This window comes from Silurus aristotelis, assembly GCF_946808225.1.
Source record: "Silurus aristotelis genome assembly, chromosome: 25".
Classification (NCBI taxonomy): domain Eukaryota; kingdom Metazoa; phylum Chordata; class Actinopteri; order Siluriformes; family Siluridae; genus Silurus; species Silurus aristotelis.
Window position 1 is genome coordinate 11,838,176 of NC_139598.1, and position 19,092 is coordinate 11,857,267.

Below are 19,092 nucleotides of genomic sequence, written 5' to 3' on the forward strand. Positions count from 1 at the left end.
TTGTGGTGATTCAAATGCTCTGATTTTTCTGTTTCTTAACGGAAACGCCGTTCTGAAGCGTCTTTACAGGTATTTTGACCGCTCCCACCACCCATACCGGAAGTGTACGATTAGACGCGCAACACTAAACAAAGTGCGGCTGCTTAACCGTGTATTTTCGGGATGCGGCTGCTTAACAGCAGTCTTGTGCTGCCGCTGTCTTGTTCATGTCGTAGGGCCCTACATCTCTCTCACTCGACAGCATGCCTCGGTTTGAGGTGCTGCAGTAAATTGGTGGTACTGCTACCTTTGCTTGTTCGCTGCCATGTTGTTTGTGTATCTCTATGGCAAACGCGGGGTGGGGGGACTGAGTTTGTTCGAAACTATGGAAGCCCAGAGGGGAGCGTCAGCGGACATTAAAGAGAAACCCGATTTTTATTCAAACAGATCGATGTAAACTACACATTCGAGTTAATCGATAAAATCGATTTATCGCCCAGCCCTAATGAAAACCCTAGGAGATTACCAGTTTCTGGAAATACTTAAACCAGCCCGTCTGGCCCAAACAAAAATGCCATGGTCATTGAAACATTCACTGTATCTTATGTTTGATGTGAGCATTAATTGCAGCGCTCAACTGTACCTGCATGATTCTATGTACTGAATATTAACAGGTTGGATACTTGAATGAAACTGACTACACACAGATGTTCCTATTAAAGTGGCCAGTAAGAAAACTTAAAAATGATTTATTTATATCTATTTTAGCAAAACCTTATAAAGCCTAAAGCAGGCCATATTGTTGCAGTGCTTAAACAGACCTGTTTGATGTAATCAATAAGGGTTGGTATGCCGCTCATATCAAATCGTAGCTTGTCCAGTGGCTCCAGCCATTTACTCAGCTCTGAAACAGAAGTCAAAAAATGAAACCAAGAAAAATACAACTGTCTGTCTGTCTATTCATCCATCCATCCTTTTTGCTTTTTAAGCTTCTATTTTTCAAACTTGATTTTTGTCTTAATATCTATACCCTCACATTTTGTACTTTTCTGTAATTTCTTTGTTTTCCTTTCTTTTTTGTCATTCCATACTTCTTTTAAATGTTCTTTCATTATTTCTGCCTTTCTTTCTTCCAAAAAAGAGAACGTCCTGCAAACAACATCTTTTACGACAAACTTTAACATGCAGTACCTTGCTTTTTACACTTTTCTGACACACTTTATATATTCTCAATATTACTTCCACAAGATGTTAAAATAACTTTCGATGTTTAATGTCATTATTTCAGTTTAATAACATATGCCTTTATTTAACATACCTTGAGAAACTTAACTTTGTTAGACAAACACATTCTTTTAATTTACAACCCTAATTCCAAAAAATAAAGAACATAGAAAACATATTAAATGTTTAAACTAAGAAAAAAAAGCACTGTTTTATGGAGGAAAAAATAAAAAGGTAATTTTTAATTTGATGGCCACAACACGTCTCAAAATAAGTTGGGACAGGGCCATGTGTACTACTGTGTAGCATCCACTTTACTTTAACAACAGGTAGTATACATCTGGGAACTGATAAGACCTGCTAGAGAGCTGCTAGAGTTTTGGAAGAGTTTGTTGTACCATTTATGCCTGATACAGGATTCTAGCTTCTCAACAGTCCTGGGTCATCTTTGTCATATTTTCCATACCATGATTCACCAAATATTTTTAATTGGTAAAAGGACTGGACTGCATGCAGGCCTGTTCAGCACCTGGACTGTTCTACTACAAATCCATGCTGTTGGAATTTCACATTTTAATCCATCTGACCACAGAACAGCTTTCCATTTTTTTTCCAAGCCTTGGCTCAGAGAAGATGGCAGATCATGTTGACATATGGCTCCTTCCTTGCAGGTTCAGGTTTTAACCTGCATTTGTGGATGATACAGCAAACTCTTGTCAGACAAAAATTCTGGAGGGTTTCTGTGCCCTTGCAGTGATTTTCATTGTGTTTTTAATGTTGTGCCACTTGAGGGCCCAAAGATCTCAGAAATCCAATATTATTAATATATAACTTCTGCCCTTGTCCCTTGCAAACAGAATTCTGCAGATTCTTGGATTTTTTTTTGTTGACATTATGAATTGTAGATGATGAGATATTTAAAGTCTTCACAAGTTTATATTTATGAACATTAGTCTGGTTCATCTTCACTTCTGAGAGACTCTGCCTCTCTAGGGTAGTCTTTTTTTTTTTGTACCCAATCATGTTACTGACCTGTTGCCAATAAACTTACTAGTTGGAAAATATTCCTCCAGCTGTTTCTTTTTAGTTACACTTACTTTTCCAGCCTGTTGTCTTTTTTGAGAAGTGATGCAGCTATTAAATACCCCCCCCCCCCAAAAAAAAATAGTACAGGGTGGTGCAAAAAGAACACGTTTTTCAAATAAGTGTAACGTTGATTTTCAATATACATTTTTGATTGATACCAAAACAATCTGTAATAAATGAATATATTAATTATTTAAATCACAGATTATTATATTGAAAAGATGATTTCCTTCTTGCTGTACATACATCCAGAGCATCTCCTCAAAGTTCTGGATCGCACTTACCAACGTTTCTTCTGGCAGTTGCAATGCCTTAGTGAATGGCAACTTTAAGCTTGTCTATTATACGAGGTTTTCGAACGTAGACCTTCGATTTGAAGTAACCCCAAAGAAAGCAATCGCAGACGGACAAATCCAGTGGCTCAAAAAACTGGCAAAAAAATTGCACAAAAAAAAAACAAGCCAAAAATTCGATGCTCCACGTTCCACTGCACAATGGCTACTAAAACTGAACCATCTGAACTACTCACAGGCGGTGTGGGGTGGTCACACCCACCTCTCCCTTCCCAACTACTACCTATTTCAAAAACATGGGTTCTTTTTGCACCACCCTGTAAATTTACTAAACCTGATATGTTTTATTGTGAAAATAACATGGGTTTTACACAGCATCCCACAAATTATTTTGGATTTGGGTTTGTCCTATAGAACACAAAGTGACAATTACAAAGATTTATGACTCACCTTGAAGCTTTGCATTGTTCTCATCAGCTTTGCATATAGTGAGTAATGGAGCAGAATAATGTTCCATCATTTTCAGCTCAGCAGAGGACTGGACCACCAGCAGCACAAGCATGCAGGCATAGTTGTACGTGACCGACTTTCTGGCTTTTCCCTCCCTAAACAGAATTCAATACATTAAAGCACTTTGCATAAGCAGGATAGCTTGTTTTGCTTTTGTCTACTGTTTGGTGTGTGTATATGCTCACCCCTGCCCCTCTTTGGCGTGATGCTCGAGCAGGTTGACCAGGCAGCTGAGATTAACGTCCAGGCTGAGTATGTGTGTAACTGCGTTTCGTCCCGTACTGCTAAAACTGATCAGATACAAGCAATGTAATGTGGACAACACTTCAGGATTGTCACCTTCCTCAAGCTCCAGAGCATTCAGCTCTGCAACAGCTTGCAGGGCATGCAAGGCCTGCATTAACCACACCCAAAATCCATCGTCCAGCGAGCTCTCAGTACCAGTGACAGCCTCCTCCCCCTCTGCCTCCAACAATGGGGTAATTGGGACCACGTGATTAAGGTGTGTAAGAGGAGTCAGTTGTGTGAGTGGTGTGAGCAGACGTAACAGAATGTTGGTGGGCTCGTGCTGACTCAGGAGGAATAAGAGTCCCTGCTGGGATTGAGAGAAGAAACGCAAAAGCTCTCGCACGGCCTGCAGAACCCCCACGTGGCTGCAAGTAGCTGGGGAGGTCAACACAACTGCCAATGACTCCAAAAAATGGGTAGCATGTATATACCTGTAAGTAGAAAAGGTTTATTACAGATTTATTAAATTAGAATATATGTACAACATTTCTAACTTCAAACAGAACAAATAATTTCAATAGATTTGCAAAAGTTTTACTAAGGCTGCATTCAAAGCACCTCTTAGTGATGCTGACAAAACGTCCAGGAATAGCAGCGAATTAACTACCACTAACATCCTTCTTTTACAGTCGTTTTTATCTCTATTTAATATCGTCTTATAGGCTTTAAATCAAGGTTTTATTTTTATATATATATAAAAAAATAAAAAAAACTTTTCAACTGATCAATATAAAAAAAAGAACACTTTCACGCAATCTCAGAATACATGCATGCAACAAAATATTTGTATTTATTTTTTTATTCAAACTAATCGATATAAATAAAATTGCACTACATGAAACCAAAGTGGATGGATCAAAGGTAATACGCATAATATGTAAATTAAGGAAATCTGATACAACCATTTTTTAAACACACAAATGTATTTAATATGAATATTATTTTCTACACTGACTGGATTTTCACATGTAAGTAATATCTTATGTAAATGGTCTTATCTAAACCATATGCGAATTAACTGGTTAAAATCTAGTGCTTCTAGAAAATACGGAATACTAGGGTACGGAAGTTAGCTTTAGGTAAAATGGTCCTAAAGATCAGAGAAAATAACTACCAATAAAGACAGTGCTTCAATAAAAACATTAACTATTGATGTACCAGATTTTACAAGTCGCAAAAACAGTGTGGTGAAGTTAGCTGAATTTAGATAGCATGAGCATGATTATAATGCCTGGGCAGTAGGGGGGTGTGTGTGGTTTTTATCACCTATAGAGGGTTGGATAAGGATCATCTCGCTCTGGAGGTCCGGTAATGCGTGCAGTAGTGGGAAATGCTTTGCCAGGGGGCTGCACCATGCAGTGAGGTGCTGTTTCCAGCAGGTGGAGCAACTCTTCTAGCAAACCTTGCAGCTTCTCCAAGTCAGCCTCTGACAAAGAATTGGATTCCAGCAGTGTGTCTATGTCCATTGGGCTCTCTGGCTCTGCCTCAATGTTGTCCCTGTCACCATCCTCTCCTTCTCGGTCAGTGCTTTCTCTCTCCCTCTCTACTCCTTCTCTTTCTCCAGCCTCACCTTCTGCAGGATGGTGCTCAGCCCACACACTTGCTGTTTTCTGAAGGTCAGTCAGCACTTCATAAAAATGTCCTTTCTGCATGATGGCAGCACCTGCCGTTGCCACTCTGACAGTCTGGTCTAACAGAAAGAGCTCAAGAAGACGCTGGTAGCCACTGGTTGCTTCATTGTCTTGTTGGCTCATTTTAAGTAGTGCTTCCATGCCAAGAGGTTCGCTGATAATGCTGTCGATGGAGCGCAGAATGCTGAGTTTCAGTGTGGATGACACATGATCGGCAAATAGGAGGTCCAACAGAAGGCCCATGATTCCCTTCTCCAGCAGTGCCTGCACAGTCTGGCTACCACACTCGGCCAAAGAAGATGCCAGTTTAGCACCTGCTTTCAGTTGGCGCAGGTTCAGGGCAATGGGCTGTGCTAGGGCCGAGTCAAAATTCAAAGCTGTGGATGTCCATTCAACCAGCAATTTCAGTTGCTCTTTCTGGTGCTCTGGATCCTTAACTGCAAAGAAGCTCAATCCTTTTACTAACAGACCAGAAACTTCCTCTAATGCGGTTACCCAGCCTGCACCATGCTCTGATTCCGAACCCTCTCCCCAGGTCTCTAGCAGCTCAGACAACTTAGCTGCAGACTCGGTCATTGGTGACATTTGGTCCTGAAGATCTGTCCGCTTAAGACAATTCAGCTCGGCCTCATAGCGTGTAATATGGGGTGCGGTGAAGTGCTGAAGGGGACGGAGTTCCCGTTCGTATGGATCGTATTGGACAGTGGGTAGTGATGCAAGGTCTTCAGGGGTGCAGTCAAGGTCAAATGCTGGCAGTTTAAATGCCCCACTCTCCAGATCCTCCTCGTCACTGGAAATTTGCTCATAGCCATCATCACCTAAAGAAATAAGAGAAGCGTTAAACTGGCATGGGAGAACACACAGAATTAGCTACTTGTGAAACCCAAACCACATAAAACATCTCAGAATCTGCTTGCTTTCATTGTGGAGCTTATTATCCAACAACTATGCAAAGCAGAACATGTATAAGCATTAAGACAGGGACAAATAAAACCCATAAAAAAAGATGTTCTATGTCTCTGCTGTAGCTCAAGGGGAAGGCAGTTTCACATGCAGTGTGATTTTAGTTACTTCCACTCTGCACTCAGGTTAATGTGAGAGCATGCTGGGAGAAACACATCCGCACACACGCCTGAGGGATCCACCGTGCTGCGCCTCCCCTACCTTCACCATCATCCTCCATTTCCTCCTCACCCTCTTCATCATCCTCCTCCTCCTCCTCTGGCTCACTTCCCTCAGAGCGAGCCTCTTCGTCTTCATCTTCCCCTGCTCCATCATCTTCCTCCTGTTCCTGGTCCGAGTATGCGTCATCGGGAGGGAGAGAGTTCCGTTCAGGAGAAACGGGTTCCAAATCATCATCTCCTCTCTCCACGCTCTCCTCCTTCACCGGCCCTACAACGCATGTGTGATTTATAGTTTTTGCGAATTGGTGGCAAATCAAAAAATTATAATTAAATAAATATCGTATTCATGCATAGAAAGTTTCGATATTTTGTGCAAGCTCGGATGCTTTTCTGCTCACTCAGCAATTTGAGTTCTATAGCCTTCTGTATTACAGAAGTATAAAAATGAGGCATTTTCACCCATTGAACTGTTGCTCAATTAATAGTTTTTTGTTTTTCGCATCATTCTGTAAAAAAATCAAGATACTGTTGAGTGTGAAAGTTAGCAATTTTAGAAATACTAAAACCAACCCCTCTGGCACCAAAAATCATGACAGAAATCAAACTTATTTCCCCCCATTCTGGATTAACTGGAGATCTTGTCTTGTATTTGCATCCGCATATATGCGCAGGTATACAAGTGTTCCTATTAAAGTAAATAGTAAATGTATATGCACTCTCTATACATGTACTCTGTATTCTTTATTTGGGTAATTCTATTTATCTATTTATCTATTAACAGCACCACTGTAGCCAACAGGCTTGTGCAAAACTATTTTTTCCATGATGGAGATTTACCGCAATCAATTAAAGCAATAATTACTGCAATAAATTATTAATAATTAATTATGCGGCCCGGGTTCGATCCCCGGTCAGGGAACCAACCCCAGCCATTAGGGTTGCACAAGCCTTAGTGCCGGTCCCAAGCCCGGATAAATAGGAAAGGGTTGCGTTATGAAGGGCATCAAGCGTAAAAACACGTGCCAAATCAAACCAGAGGATGGTCCGCTGTGGCGACCCCTAATAGGAGAAGCCGAAAGAAAGTTTATTAAATATAATTACTCATCCAGAACCAAAATGTAAATAAACTGCAATAACATTTGCGTTTTCACCATTCGAAGAGAATTTCTTTGTCTGCCCAGCCTAAGGACAGACCTGTTCCTAACCTACGTATACCTAAGAAAGTCTTATTTTTAGTTTAATGTTGGACTTTGAATAAAAAGGACATTTGAGGGGAAAAAACAATTCTAAGGCTGTAAGAATTTCTGTACATTTCTGTACACACACCTGGAACAGGCAATGCTTCCTCATCATCGTCATCCGGAGGCGGAGGCCCTGGTGGGGTTCGAGGGCCTCTGGGTTGTGTTCTGGGTGGGCTGCCGTTAAACTGCTCCTCGTTGTCCCACTCTGACACACATGCAAACACACAATGTGGGGAAAAAAACCAACAATATGTGCACCGTTACCACAGTGGTTTTCAACTGTACATTCCTTCACAGCAGTATTTATTTGTAATTGTGCTCATGCATGTGTAAATCACAAATACTGACCGTGTTTGACATTCCTCTTGGAGGCTGGCGTTTGCTGCTGTGGTGGGGGTGGGGGTGGCGGGGGTGGCGAATCACGATCGTGGCTGTGTGAGCGTTCGGCCGTGCCGTACACTGCTAAAGTGAGGCATGTATACCAGCCCCGCAGCACCAAGCCGTCTGTATTTATCTAGACAAAACGATTACGTTTAATTAACCATCACACTGATAAAACATATCGGTAGGACTGTTGCGCTGCTTATTTCTGAAGGTCCAAATTTGTGTCACTGTTGTTTAAATGTGTTCTGAAATGTTGGATTTGCATAAGAATCCTCTGGATCTTCAAAATTCGATTCTTCTTTTTATTATCCATTTTAGAGTTGAGACACAGCTCATGAAAATCACCAGGACAGCACCTTAAACTTCCTTTCGCTGCTGGTTACTGAATTATGGCATAATTATAAGAACCAGCAAAAAAACACCGATCATACGCAGACACAAGTTAAAAGATAGAAAATATGAGGGAAAAAAATTTTTAACCTCGTGAATTTCGTACAAAGTTTTATCGCTTTCCTTCGTCTACACAATGCTTTTGTTCACAAGTTCAAAGCAAAATCATTTCTTTTTGTTATTACATTCGTTCCCCATTCTGAATAGGTTCGAAACAATATGGAGGCAGATTGGAAACATGTCACTACACTTAACAGAGAAAAGTATAATCTTTAAGCTCGTATATCACTTTCCCTTTTCAAAACACATCAGAGCGCAGGGATTCGTGTCCCATACCAACATGTGTTCTTATCATACATAAATGACTTTTAAAACCTGTTAGATCTTTAAAAAAACATGCCTTGCCATTGGATCGGTTTCTGATTTGAAAAAAGAAGTTGTCTGAAATACTATTTAAAGATCGACGGCAGAGGTAAAGAGAATAATGCCAAGCATGCAAACAACTGATGGTTTGCATAGACGTCCTGAAATCTGGAAAGTCCAGTTAGGGTAGCACATGCTGAATTAAAAGAGATGAAGGACGTCACGAACAACAATTATTAAACCACAAAGGGTTTTTCCTACAAACCTGCAACTGATGGAAGTATGTCAGTAAAATGAGTCGTACAAATATACTTAAGGGAGTCTATATTGGACAAAAAAAAGTAGTCGACAAATATCTCACCTTTCCACTGGGCCTGAACACAATTGATTTGTTCTCATCGTACTCCAAGCTAGAGAAAATAAATAAAGTATAACTTTAGATAAATAACATGTCTCTTCAGAAAGATGTGTGACGAACCAAAAGCAGAGAAAAATAATTTTCCTTTTTAAAGTTGAATTAAGAGTAATAGTTAAGTACTAAATAATAGTGTATCAGAGTTGTGACTGTTGGCATTCATTTGTGTTTGTGCACTGGTGTGTCGGGTGTGTGTACATGTTTGTGTGTGTGTGTGTGTGTGTGTGTGTGTGTGTGTGTGTGTGTGTGTGTGTGTGTGTGTGTGTGTGTGTGTGTGTGTAGTACCTGCCCAACCGGTCAAACACTGGGGTGCTGGGTTTGGACACATTGTTAAAAAACAGGTCTAACTGGAACGCGTGAGGAGCAGTTTCTCTGGAAAAAGAAAAAATTTGCGCGCACACAAACACACACACACACACACACACACACACACACACACACACACACACACACACACAACTCTATTCAATGTCTTTCTCAGACGAGTAATTTATATATCCATTGTTTATTTAATTTTTTAAAAACATGCCTGAAAGAAGTGCAGAGCTTCTCTGAACCCACATGATATCCAACAATGAAAGTGCAATATGTTTAAATTCATAAGCAGGAATAAGCTTGCTTCATGAAGTAAATATTTAAAAGAAAAGGCATAATCTCACACACACACACACACACACACACACACACACACACACACACACACCAATTCAAATCTACTATTAAAACTAGCTTTTGTTATGTAAAAAGATAAATCACTTCAAATGTAGTACATGGTGTGTATTGCACACGCACACATACACATGATTTTGCTTTTTCGTTCAAATATATTTTTTAGCTAAAGGTTTTATTTTCAAGGGAACCGTGCTAAAAGTTAAATCATAAATAAAAAGTTTATTAGGAAAAGTAGATGCCGTAAATAGATCGAGCATTTAAGACAGAAGACAAACATGCAGATATGTGAGTCATAACTGAAAGCAGAAGAATAGGGGGTGTGGTGCATGTGACACCTAAGAAGAGTGAGAACAGTAGAAACCAAGAAACACAAAAGGCTCATTCCTGTTCCTTCACTATCTCCTTTAGCTAAAACTTTTAAAGCAAACACAATGTTTGCTCGCAATGCAACTAAATTAAACAGATTCATTTCCAGATTAATTCTTCCTCATCCTTTCAACACTGCAGTGTACATGTCTGAGATGTATACATGGGTGTAAATCCCATCCCAAAAAGATTATTAAAAAAATATCGCACTCTCTATTGTGGAAAATATATGCATGCATACCTAAATAATTGTGTAAGTAGAAAGAAAAAAAACCCCGCAAAAAATGCATTTAGAAACAGTTGAGTTCAGTTGAGAATAAAGCGATTCTCTGTAATGTAGTTGATGCAGACTCATTCATAAATTAGTTGCGGCAAAAATGCTGATTACCGATGTAATTTACCATGAATCTGCTCTATTAGCGATAAAAATATGACCTATCTAGTGAACGTTAGCTTATTTACAATAGCTTGTAGCATAGTGCACTGACACTAACACACCAAAGCCGTTTCCCATGCAGTGTTTTATTTGGGACAACTTGGTATATTACTTACATTAACGACCACAATTAACATATTGTTTATCTGTGCATTTACTAAATGAGCACTGTGCTACGTCCGAACTGACCACACTGGGTTTTTTTGTATAATCAATTTCTATTCTGTTCTTAAGTGTCTTAATTAATTTTAAATAAAACGTTAAACCTTTTGTTAATTCCTTGTTTTGCTTTGTCATTGAACCTGAGAAAAACTTTGAAAATAACCATAATGACGCAATCTCCATGCTACAATAATAATGATAAAAGCAAAGTTGTTCACTGTGGGGACACTGTGTCTTTATCAGTACAATTTGACTGTATTATTTGTGTCCCCCTTCAAAAATTGCTCATGAGAAATTTTATATTTATTGTCCCCCCATACTGTTAAATTAAATTTACGCCCATAGATGTATAGTTATACATTATGTCATGTGAACTATAAACACAATTCATATGTAAATTCCGAGCCATTTCTGCAGGATTTCTATGGCTAATATAACAGAAGAATTGTTTTGTGAGACTACAAAGTGTATAAGATTTTATCTGAATTAATATGAATGCATAAGATTTAGAAGTAATTTAGATTTAGAATTAAGTAGAATGACACAAATTATGCAAGGTGCAATTGTGGCTCATATTTACCAAGAAAGCAAAACATTTTTAATTTGGCAGAAATCTTTAATTTACCTACAGTGCACTCTTGAAAATATTTGTGTGGATTAAAAGTTAAAATTGCAAGCTTTTGCTATGATAAAGGAAACGAAACCAAGATGAATCATGTCAGATCAAGTGAAATACAAATTAAAAAATGTTGAAGTTTAAAAAGAAAAAGTTAAATAACTAATAATAAAGTAGAAAAAAAAAACTAAAATGACATGGTTGCATAATTGTGCTCACACTCATAGCATTGGGAATGTGCCAAAAATTATGCAAGTCGAATGTGAGGAGAAAAAAAAGAAATCTGAAAACCATCCCCACAGTGAAACATGGTGCTGGCAGCATCATGCTATAAAGCTGCTTCTATTCAATGTGTTACAAGGCAGAGGAAATCATGGCTAGCTACAAATGCCAGTCTACTTTAGCATAACACCTTTAGGTCTCTGTTATACAGCTGGATATAAATACAATTTTCACTTTCCCGCATGATAATGACTCAAATCTCAACTTAAATCTGTTAGCTTTTGCAAAGATCCATCACCTCAAATGGATTCCACTTAAAAAGTATATTAGCAACCAATAAATGACCAGATTATTATTATTATTATTATTATTATTATTATTGTGCACACACTTACAATTGTTGATTTAAATTCTCTCTTAGTAAGAACCAAAATAAGCATTATGCACTTGTCATCTGTGTCTGTTATATGTTTTTGACATCATCTTAATTTAATCTGACTGCTGAAGCCAAGGGAAAGTACTTCCAAAGCACCTGTGGGAAACTGGTGGTCAAAAGACGTCAATCAGAAGAAAGGCACAATATTATTTCCAGAACCTTTTTTATGTGCCACGGAACAAATGTGCCACTACAAGCACATCTCCAAGAAAAGGATGTCTCTCAAAAATAGACAAACTGACAAGATGAAAACTTATCAGGGAGGCTGCCAAGAGACCCAAGGAAAATCAATCAAGTATCCTGCACTTGACAACAATTTATCCGATTTTTTCCACATGTTTGGGCAACATGCAGGTTGGTTTGACACACTTTTTTGACTTTTAATCACAAAGAAAAACCTCTACTCCCACCAAGATATGGCTAAAAATATATTTAGCCCTTAGTTGCCCCCTTGCCCACTTTTTTGAGACCTGTAATTTGAAATGAGTAAATAATATATTATATAATAATATTGTGAATACATGTTATAGTCTATGGTGGGTAAGATCAAACTTTCGGGACAAAAGTCTAAAACAAAACAACCTATTATTTAGCCCAAAGAATACCCACTGTGAAGCATGGTGGTAGCAGCACTGTGTTCTAATCAAGATTGAGGGGAATTTTGGCTAGTTCTAAATACCAGACTACAGAAATTTTACCTACAATAACAAATGTAAGGACTGAATTCAGGCTCCAAGGACGTGTGATATGCATTTAAAGAAAAAGAGCATCTCTAATAAGTGTCTGTTACATCAAACACAATTAAATATTTTTATTTAGAAATGTGCTACAAAAGTTGAGCCGATATCTACAACCGAATTCTGGAAATGTTGACACGTTTTTTTTTTTTTTTATACATTTTTGAAGTGTTCCAAAATCTTTTTACGCACTCTGCCCATCTTTACTTCTGAGAGCCCTTTCTACGACATCCCCTTTTATAGCTAATCATGTTACAGACCTGATGTCAATTAACTTCATTTGTTGCTAGATGTTCTTCCAGCCGAATATTTTATAAATGTCAGGCTTTTTTTTTTTTGCCCTTAGTTGCCCCCTTGCCCACTTTTTTGAGACCTGTAATTTGAAATGAGTGAATTGTGAATAATATATTATATAATAATATTGTGAATAAAATATTGGCATTTGTGATTTAAAAGTCTTTTAGTTTTATTCTAATTTTAAAAAAACTTCCCCACATGGGTTGTGTGTGTATATATATATATATATATATATATATATGGCACCCACATATTCCATTCAATCATATTAAGTTTTACGAGATAAACTGAAGAACAACAAATACGGCTTCTATGTATACAATAATTTGGTTTCTTACCCAAAAGCTCTGGTGTCCGGGAGGCCGCTGTGGGCTTTGATACCTGGAGGGATGACTCGGACTTCTGTGATAATTACACCATACGGAAACCGTACCACGTCCACATTTGTAAACTACGGCAGAAAAATGTCCACAGAACAGTGTGTTAGCAAATTCACATAAAAAAAAAAAAAAGACACAGAAAAGACGTTATCATTGTCTATCTTCATCGTCTTGTCTTTTTTACTGTGTTGACAATTTCAATACATCGACAGACAGGAAATTCATTTCTACAAATGTATTTTGGCAACTGACTGGACTGACTACTCTTGGTACAACTGCAGAGTAAAAATTCAGTCTGATCATAAGGTGTCCCTTTCCTCAAACAACTTAGAAGTTACAAGGTAATTAACAGGTTCATATTCATGCATTCACTGTGATTTACTTTTTAACACCTAATTCACATTTACAGCAAATGCTGTGCATTATTTAAAACACCCCACAAATGACCACAGAAGAATGTGCTATACATGTTCTATACCAGCCCCTTATAAATGTCAAATGCAACACTAGTGTCTGTTAATTGTCAGGTATCAGGGACATCGCCATGAGAGAGAGACATGCAAATCTCCTGTAATTATTAGTCAAAACTGTTTTAAGCAACCTGGGTTCTTGCCTCTTCTGCATAAACTGACAACAGAAACTGACTAAACAGTGGCAGGTTTAGGGTTAGTTTAAGATTCATATCATCCAAGGCACTGATATCAACTCTATATATAAGTGGTGCATAAAGAAAATCAAACAGCTGTATATTATAACAGCAAATAGCTTTGTCTGCATTGAATATATACATGGAAAAACATGTCTATTAAGAGATTAAAGAATAGAATCGTGGGAAAAATTTGGAGTATAATAAGACCATAATGAACTATGTATTTTTACTATGATTTGGGGAAAGAATCCACTTTGGGGTTCTCCTTTGTTCTCCTTTTTTTTTTAATAAACAGCATGTGGGTCATTCTTTACACAACAAACCAATTCTTTAGAGTGCAGAACTTAACCTACATACAAACTAGTGTCTTCAATATATTATATGTTTAAAATGAAATACAGCGAATCGGTGGAAATAGGGAACGATTTGCAGTTCGGTACATTTGCATGGAGGTGTTTTGATAAGTGTGTTTTAAGGGTGTAGAATTCAGAAAGCACTGGAGGGCCATTGATCATATCTATCCATCACATTGATCTAATCCACGTCTGTCCACTGAGCAAATTACAGCGAGATCCCGCTTTGCGGATCACTATGCAGTCTCCAGAGGTCTGCAGCCATCAGTTTCTAGCCGATTACAGATTAATAGGCAGTCTAACAAATCCATGAGCTCTAAATACACGAAAATGTTGGTTTTATATTAATAACAGGTCTCTGGGAGTAGTGTTATACGACATCACCATGCTAAAAGCCTGCGGGACTGTTCGTTATCGACATGCTAGTGCACTTAGCCATGCTGCTAACTTGCTCGCTTTGTTTTTCAAAGCACATCAGCTAAAAAGAAAACCCCAAGCTCCAGATCTCTACAGAGAACATTATATTAACACTGTCTAGCACTATGATGAAATATGCATATTCCTATTATTTACCTCCGCACTCTGATGCTTAAACGTGTCTAAAAACAGAAGCTCCATTGAGGTATCCCCCGCCATCTTTGTTACCCGGTCATTTGTACTTCCTGCTGAAAGTTCACTTCCAGGTGAATGCGCCTGCAAACATAAACTGGGGAAGAGCTCATGTGTGCGCGAACTGGCTCTGGAACTTGATTATTAATGACTTATACCGTGTAAAAAAAAAATCAGAGAACGTTCATGTTTTTACACAAGATTACATTATTATAGTAGGAATTATACTTTATTATAGTACTGCCGTTATAGTCGCATTTACATGTGTCTTGACTTGTGAAATGCCTTTCCAAAGCCACCCCCCCATATATATATATATATGTATATATATATATATATATATATATATATATATATATATATATATATATATATATATATATATATATATATATAGTACCAGAGTTTTTACACACATTCTGTATTGGTGGTTTATTATTTTCATAATTGAACATTAATACTAAAGACATCCAAACTATGTAGGAACGTATGGAATTATGTAGTAAACAAATACATTTAACAAATAAACAATATATTTTGTATTTTACATTGTACATTCAGCTTTGCACACTCTTGGCATTCCCCCATCAGATTCACATGGTAGTCATCTGAACTGGTTTTCCAACAATCTTAAATTAGTTCCCAGACGTGTTGAATACTTGTTGGCTGCTTGTCCTTCACTCTCACACCATCTCAATTGGATTTAGATCGGATGATTGTGGAGGCCAGGTCATCGGATGCAGCACCATCACTCTCCTTTTTGGACAAATAGCCCTTACCTAATCTAGAGGTGTGTTTGGGCTTATTGTCCTGTTAGAAAATCAATGTGCAAACCAGATGGGATGGGATGTATCGATATCTATATATCTATATCTATATTCAGACCCACTTCACTTTTTGTTGCAGCCTGATACTACAGTCATTTAAAATATTTTCGATAAATCTTTCTTTTTTTTTAATTATATTTTTATTTATTTCTCACTAAAACAAAACAACAACAGAGCCAATCAGTCAACACACACAGCATACACTCAAGAATATTAATAACAACAATATATTGCTAATATGAGAAAGTGACCATGGAAAGGCAAAGGGCAAATCAAAACAAGAGGGAAACAATTACAAATGAGTAAACCAAACAAAACACAAATAAGAAAAACATAAATCAGGGCTAGGGTCTTGCCTGTAGAGTAAGTAAATCCAATAAAGGGCCCCATAACCGCCAGAATACATCAGATTTATTCTGCAAGTCATACGTAAGTTTTTCCCAAGGGGGAGGATTAGCCATTTGTGCTAAACACATCTTTAAAGTTGGTACCTGTGGTGATGACCATAGAATAAGTATGCATTTCTTTGCCAAATAAGTAATGATATTTAATAAAGTCTGTAAATCAGTAGAGAAATCCAATGATATTTTGCAGTTTAGTAAATAAATAGTTGGAGACAAAGTACATTTTCTTTCCAGCGTCTTCTGAACCATATCATGTACCTCATGCCAAAAAGGTTTGATGTTCTTACAGTCTCAAAATAAATCTATCAACGCAATAAATCTTTCTATTGATTTATTTCAACTGATTTATTTGCACTCTGTACCCTATAATGACAAAGTGAAAAGAGAATTCTAGAAACACAGGTAAATTTTTTTAAATATAAAAAAACAGCACATGTATTACAAGTTCATAAGTATTTAGAATCTTCTCTCAGTACTTAGTTGAAGCTTTGAATGTCCTTTTGGGTGTGATGCAACAAGAATTGCACACCTGGATTTTCTGCCATTCTTTATGGCAAATCCTTTCAAGATCGGTCATGTTGGAAGGGACCATCAATGAACAGCCACTTTTAGGTCTCTCCAGAAATGTTCAATAGGTTTTAAGTCAGGGCTCTTGCTGGGCCACTCTAGGACATTCACAGTGTTATCCCCAAGCGATTGCTGTTTTGTCGTTCTCATGTTGGAAGCTGAACCTTCGGCCTGCACTAAGGTCCTGAACTGTGCTGAACTGTGCTGAACTGAAATTCAGCTTTCCCTCAACTTGGCCAGTTGTCCAGTCTCTGCTTTAGAAAGGCCCTTACTGAGGCCCTTTCTCCCGATTGCTCAGTTTGGCCTGGTGACAAGCTTTTGGAAGAGTGCTGATTGTGCCACACTTCTTCCATTCAAGAATTATGGAGGCCACTGTACTCTTGGGAATCTTTAGTGCAGAAGCAACTTTTTTTGTAGCATTCCCCAGATCTTCACCATTCAAAAATTCTGTCTCTGAGCTCTGCAGTGCTTTAATATGCATTGTTATGTAATAGACATGCTTAAGGATCTGAACATCTTTGACAAGTGCTAAATTGTGATGACTTGATGACATCTTCTAAATGCCAGGTCTGGTGGGGTGTTCTGTGTATGCAGTGGTTAGTACTTTTTAAGAGTGGTCCACGGACACTTAAGGCTCGATGACTAGATGGGGAGCACACCTGTTGTACTTATTGAATATTGAATGTATTATTACATTCTGGCAACATTTTTGAGATTTGGGTATTTCTAAGTATTAAATTGTAATTCATTAACAGTTTTAAAAACATGCTTATATTTTTAGTTTTATGCAATGTATTATGCAATGTGTTTTATTTCATTTTCCCCACATAAATTATAAGTAAGCATTTAGTCCAGAATGCAGGAGCAAGATTCCTTACCACAACCAGGAAATATGTTTATGTCACCCCTGTTTTATTCAGTCTAAATTGGCTCCCAATTAAATCTAACATTCGTTACGAAATATTACTGTTTACATATAAAGCACTAAATAGTTTTGCACCACAGTTTCTGAGTAAATTTTTTTCCATTATGATCCACTATGCCTACTTCGAATTAAAAGGTGCAGGCTATTTGTTGGTACCTTAAATTCTAAAGACTACATCAGGGGGAGGAGCTTTCTTTTACAAAGCCCCACTGTTATGAAACAGCCTTCCAATTAGCGTTTGGGACTCAGACACAGTCTCCGTGTCTGAGCTAAAAACATATTTATTTAGTCAAGCCTTTTGTCAATAGGTTTTTCTTAGGTAAAGAAGCATTTGGAGGGATCATGAATATACAGTGTTTTGGTGATCCCTAATGTGTGTGTTACTTTCTTGCTTGGCCTTTTAGTTATGCGGCTTTAGCTAATCAGAGTCCCAACTGCACCCTAATCACACTGTACAGTGTGGTTAACTTTTATGTAACAATGAAAATAGTTATTTAAACAAGCCTTATTTCTCTCTAGTTGTCACCACCCCCCCCTCTCTCTCTCTCTCCTGCTCTTTGTTGAGATAAACATGCTCCTGAGGTATAAGAGGCCAGTGGTCCCAACGCCCTACCTCTAGATGGAGTTCTCTTTAACTTTAGACCACTTTGTACAGCTAAGGATTTTTCTACATGAACAGCCTAAATATCTATGAAGTTAGTGAGTAACTCAAAAACTATAAGGATGGTTTTGGACTAATTAATGTTGAGAGTCTACAATGTTTCAGGACTGCAGTTTGCACCCATCACTGAACAGTACACCTCAACAATGAAGAAACTGTACCCAAATGCGGGTGGGTTTCTTTTTGAGTCAAGTTCCTCTCAAGGTTTCTTCCTTATGCTATCTTAGTGATTTTTTCCTTGGGTTTAAATAATTTATATTTTTGAGTAGTTTATCAAATTTCACCTTTATATTACCTATGTATATAATATTATCTTATATTTATCTATGCAAATTATTATTTATTTATTGATAATAGGACTTAAAATGAAAATCCATGTTTCTGTGGAGAAACTTATAATATTGGAAAAAACATTTTAAGTTTTACGGTGAGCATTTTAAGTTATGTACAAGTGCCTAATTTAATCACCGTTTTATCGGCATCTGAATATTAAAATTTATTTACTAATTAAAGTTTTTTGACAATTTGTTCATCATGCAGCATTTCAAATAATAACATAAAAAAAAATCAGATCAGGCCTATTGCATTCTTCTTCAATAATAAATAACGCTTTTTATCATCTGACTGGGCAATTTCTCTGACTGGATTTTTCAGATAAGATTAAATCTATCTGAAAATACTCAGGTAAGCCCTTATCATTCAAAACAGAACAAAAAGAGTTCACTTACCTCTTTTCAGCCACTTCTGGCTAGAACTCTAAAGTTGCAAATGTCTCGGTTCAGGGGTTTAGAAAGCCTGAAGGTCTACATTCCTAATGCCTTGCAATTAAAGAAATTGATAGGCAC

The 19,092-nt window shown here is 37.6% G+C and overlaps 1 protein-coding gene across 4 annotated transcripts in view; it reads right to left on the reverse strand.

The window, feature by feature from the left end:
- Positions 1 to 14,980, reverse strand: part of virma (vir like m6A methyltransferase associated) — a 25,606-nt gene extending 10,626 nt beyond the window's left edge. For 2 of the 4 annotated variants that reach the window (XM_083529797.1, XM_083529796.1), the window contains exons 1-11: positions 14,828 to 14,980; positions 13,211 to 13,323; positions 9,214 to 9,300; positions 8,875 to 8,923; positions 7,725 to 7,890; positions 7,462 to 7,581; positions 6,206 to 6,403; positions 4,647 to 5,829; positions 3,278 to 3,811; positions 3,033 to 3,187; positions 801 to 883 (exon numbers count right to left, since the gene is read on the reverse strand). In XM_083529797.1, coding sequence (XP_083385923.1) covers positions 801 to 883; positions 3,033 to 3,187; positions 3,278 to 3,811; positions 4,647 to 5,829; positions 6,206 to 6,403; positions 7,462 to 7,581; positions 7,725 to 7,890; positions 8,875 to 8,923; positions 9,214 to 9,300; positions 13,211 to 13,323; positions 14,828 to 14,890 — 2,751 coding nt within the window. In that variant the 5' untranslated portion in view covers positions 14,891 to 14,980. Of the gene's footprint in view, positions 1 to 800; positions 884 to 3,032; positions 3,188 to 3,277; positions 3,812 to 4,646; positions 5,830 to 6,175; positions 6,404 to 7,461; positions 7,582 to 7,724; positions 7,891 to 8,874; positions 8,924 to 9,213; positions 9,301 to 13,210; positions 13,324 to 14,827 lie in introns of all 4 variants that reach the window. The other 2 variants (XM_083529795.1, XM_083529794.1) reach the window with 1 other exon arrangement.
- Between the last annotated feature and the right edge of the window lie 4,112 nt (positions 14,981 to 19,092).